This window comes from Drosophila innubila, chromosome X, assembly GCF_004354385.1.
Source record: "Drosophila innubila isolate TH190305 chromosome X, UK_Dinn_1.0, whole genome shotgun sequence".
In the NCBI taxonomy this organism is placed as follows: Eukaryota; Metazoa; Arthropoda; class Insecta; order Diptera; family Drosophilidae; genus Drosophila; species Drosophila innubila.
The window spans coordinates 31,245,427-31,249,090 of NC_047626.1; the positions used below are offsets into that span (position 1 = coordinate 31,245,427).

General features: G+C 52.3%; 1 protein-coding gene across 1 annotated transcript; it reads left to right on the forward strand.

The window, feature by feature from the left end:
• Nucleotides 1-2,899: 2,899 nt before the first annotated feature.
• LOC117794000 (predicted GPI-anchored protein 58) lies at nt 2,900-3,337 on the forward strand. The gene has a single exon (XM_034634464.1). It carries the CDS (start codon nt 2,900-2,902, stop codon nt 3,335-3,337), a length of 438 nt encoding a protein of 145 aa, XP_034490355.1.
• The last annotated feature ends 327 nt before the right edge of the window (nt 3,338-3,664 follow it).

Consider the following 3,664-nt stretch of genomic DNA (forward strand, 5'->3'; position numbering starts at 1 on the left):
AAGCTCTAGGCCATGGGAGGACCTCCATGACGTGTTTCGGTCGAAGCGTCGGGCTCTTTGCAAGGCGATTCGGGCCAGCAAATTGCGCTGTTTCCGCATCATGTGTGAGGAAGCGGATCGGGACACATGGGGTCAGGCTTACAAGCTTGTGATGAAAAAGATGAAGGGCTTTCGCAACTGCGCTCCCACGGAAAAGAGCAAACTGGAGGAAATAGTCAGGTTCTTATTCCCGCACCACCCAACAAGGGATCGGCCGTCTCCTAGGCCGTCTTGGAATAGGCAGGTTCTAACGACAATATCCCCAGACGAGGTTCTCGAGGCGGCGAACGCATTAGCGAACGACAAGGCACCCGGTCCAGATGGCATCCCTATAAGAGCCATTAAACTAGCAGTTGCCCTGCAGCCAGCCGTATTTGCATGCCTCTTCACAACGTGCATGTCTGAAGGAACTTTTCCTAGTAGCTGGAAGATTCAAAAACTTCTACTACTGCCCAAGCCAGGAAAATCGCCCAATGATCCTTCAGCTTTCAGACCGATCTGTCTGCTAGACTCAGTCGGTAAGCTTTTCGAAAGCTTAATATGCAGAAGACTCACAGCAGCAATCCAACGTGGGGGAGATCTTTCGGATATGCAATTTGGCTTTCGAAAGGCACGGTCGACTGTTGACGCCATCACGTTCGTGACGAATATAGCGGAAGACGCAATTCAGGGAGACAGATGGAAAGGAGGGTCAAAGCGCTACTGTTTAGTAATAACACTGGATATAAAAAACGCTTTCAACTCGGCAAATTGGATCAGCATCATCCGGGCACTTCGCAACTTCAACGTACCAGAGTACCTCGTAAGAATCATAGACGATTACTTAAGCGATCGTACTCTAGTGTATGATACAGACTCTGGAACTAGCTCATACAAGGTGACCGCTGGCGTTCCCCAGGGCTCCATTTTGGGTCCAACGCTCTGGAACATCATGTACGATGGGATTCTACGCTTGGGCTTCCACAGCAACGTGCAAATAGTTGGATTTGCCGATGATATTGCAATCATTGTGGTTGCAAAGCGCCTGCAGGATGCCGAGCTTCTGGGAGTGGAGTCCATACAAACGGTTAAAAACTGGTTGAGAGATGTCGGTCTCGAATTAGCTGAACAGAAGACGGAGGCGGTACTTATAAGCAGCAGGAAGAAGGTTGAGCAAGCGACTCTTAGACTCAACGGTGCAACTATTGCGTCAAAAAGGTCAATTCGATACCTCGGAGTCGACATTGACACGCGCCTGTCCTTTAAGGAACACCTGCTCCGCATCAACAAGAAAGCTGCGCTGATTCACGTGCAACTATCGCGAATGATGTCTAATCACGGCGGGCCGAGGTACAGCTGCAAGCGGCTACTCAGCAGCGTATTAAAATCAACCATTTTGTACGCGTCCCCGGTCTGGGCGAAGGCGGCAAGCAAGCCGTCTTATATGAAGGGTATTGTTTCTACGTACAGACTATCCGCAATTAAAGTCAGCAGCGCATTCCGTACGGTCTCAGGAGAGGCGGCGATGGTTATAGCGGGTATGATCCCGCTAAATATCCTAATATCCGAATCCAGCGAAGTATACAAAGCCAAATGCAATGCATCCGACCCTCGAACAACGGCGCAAATTAAATCCGACGCTCGACAAGCTAGCCTAGCAATCTGGCAACGAGAATGGGAAAGATCAGCAAAGGGACGATGGACAGCGCAGCTAATCCCAAAGGTGGAGCCATGGCTAAGCAGGAATCACGGCGAGTTGACCTTCCACCTGACGCAAATCTTGAGCGGTCATGGGTGTTTCAGGTACTACCTGCACAGATTTGGACACGATGAGAGCCCCCTATGTCCTTCGTGTAGCGTTGTAGAAGACGCGGAACAAATTTTAACTTCGTGTTCCCGTTTCACACAGGAGAGAAGTTTAGTCGAAAGTGCCATCGGTGGGGACGTCGAGACACCTACAATAGTCAACCTTATGATAAGTAGTCCGGAGATCTGGTCAGCTCTCTGCAGCTTCGCGGAAGCGGTTATGGACAAACTCAGGTCCGAGGAGAGAAGAAGACGTCGCTAGACGTAGCAGACAAGCACGCCAGCCACCAGCCGGAACTGTGAAGCAATACCTCACGGCAGTCCCGCAGTTCCAGCTTTAGTCGAGGAGTTCTCCGCAGATCTCTGCGCCTTTCCTTTATATTCTCAATTTGTACATACTGTTTTCTTTTCTACTTCCTTCTAATAAATATCGAATTTAAAAAAAAAAACATAAAAGGGGAAGTGCAGAACGGCCAACAGCTGCAGCTACGTTGCTGTGACGTCAGCAGAGCAAGCAATTAGCACACATGATTGCTGTTGCGATTACAGCCAGAGGACGCCGGCAGCGGCGCTCTGCTTTGAGGCGCCGTCTGCTGTGCGTTCTAGACCGAAGATCGGGGTTCGCGCCCCCGTGGGGGCGTGGCCAAGAATTTGGCCCAGTATGGCCGCTTCACATTTTTAAATTATTAACAGCCGAAATAAATGTTAATAATGCTTCCCAAAGCAATTTGGCCCCGAAACAATTTAATAAAAATTGTTAATAAGTTAACACATTAAATTAACACCATTAATTGTGTTCACCTTACAATTTTCAAATTGCCGATTTATTTATGTACATACGCACATACATATATATATACATACATACATAGCGGGGGAAAAAAAAACCCGAGAGAGAAACCGTAATCCTTGGCACAAGTGTCCAATCAGAGGACGGTGGAGGTCGCCAAAGGGCACGAGAGGAGAGAAAACAAGAGACCAAAAGGAAACGAAGGGCAAACCGAAAATCGCGCCTGCGCGGCGACTATAAAGGGCGACCGCCCACGCAGCTGGACATTGAAGATCAAGAGACAGGATGAGCAACACGCAGACGACAACGCGGAAACCCACCAGGCTGCCATTTCACCCTCGCCGGAGGGCGCCTAAGCTGCCCGACCTACACCTGACCGGGCACACCGACGTCCTGGAGCTGGCCACGTCACCCATCTTGGACGAGGATCGGGCAGTGGCGGCAGGGCTGATGCCACCGGCAACGGCGTCGCCCAAGCAAGAGGTCCCGCCGCTGTGGTGGCCTGCCAAGGAGGAGAAGGGGGCGATCCCGCCCCGCGCCATGTCCCCCACAGTGTGTCAGATTTCATCGGAGTCGGAGGAGGAAACCACGCCAGCACCAGCGGCGACAGCGCCGAAGCGGGCCAGGGTCATGGGGCAGCCGACCCGCCCCCCGCAGCAGCCGACCTGCCCCCCGGAGCAGCCCATCTCCCACCTGAGCAGCCGATCTGCCCACCGCGGCTAATAGGGTATGTGCCTCGCACCCCCGGGTGGTCACTGGGGCTGGAGCTGGCATTCCCACGGGCGGCGCAGGAGGAGAGTTTCGAAGGGACGCCGAGGTCGCACACCAGGTACGAGGAGTTGGTGGGAGTGCCCTGGCCGCGGGACGTGGTCCAAGCATCGAAAGAGCTCAACCCCGGGAAGCGCCGGGTATACCTGGTGTGGGATGAGGGGCGCAGGTACAAAATTAAGGCGGGGCAGGGGCGAATCCGCGTGTTCCGCGAGAGATGCGGGAATAAAAATTAAATAAAATGAAAATACCAAGACTTGTCATTTGGTTACCCGAAGAAAG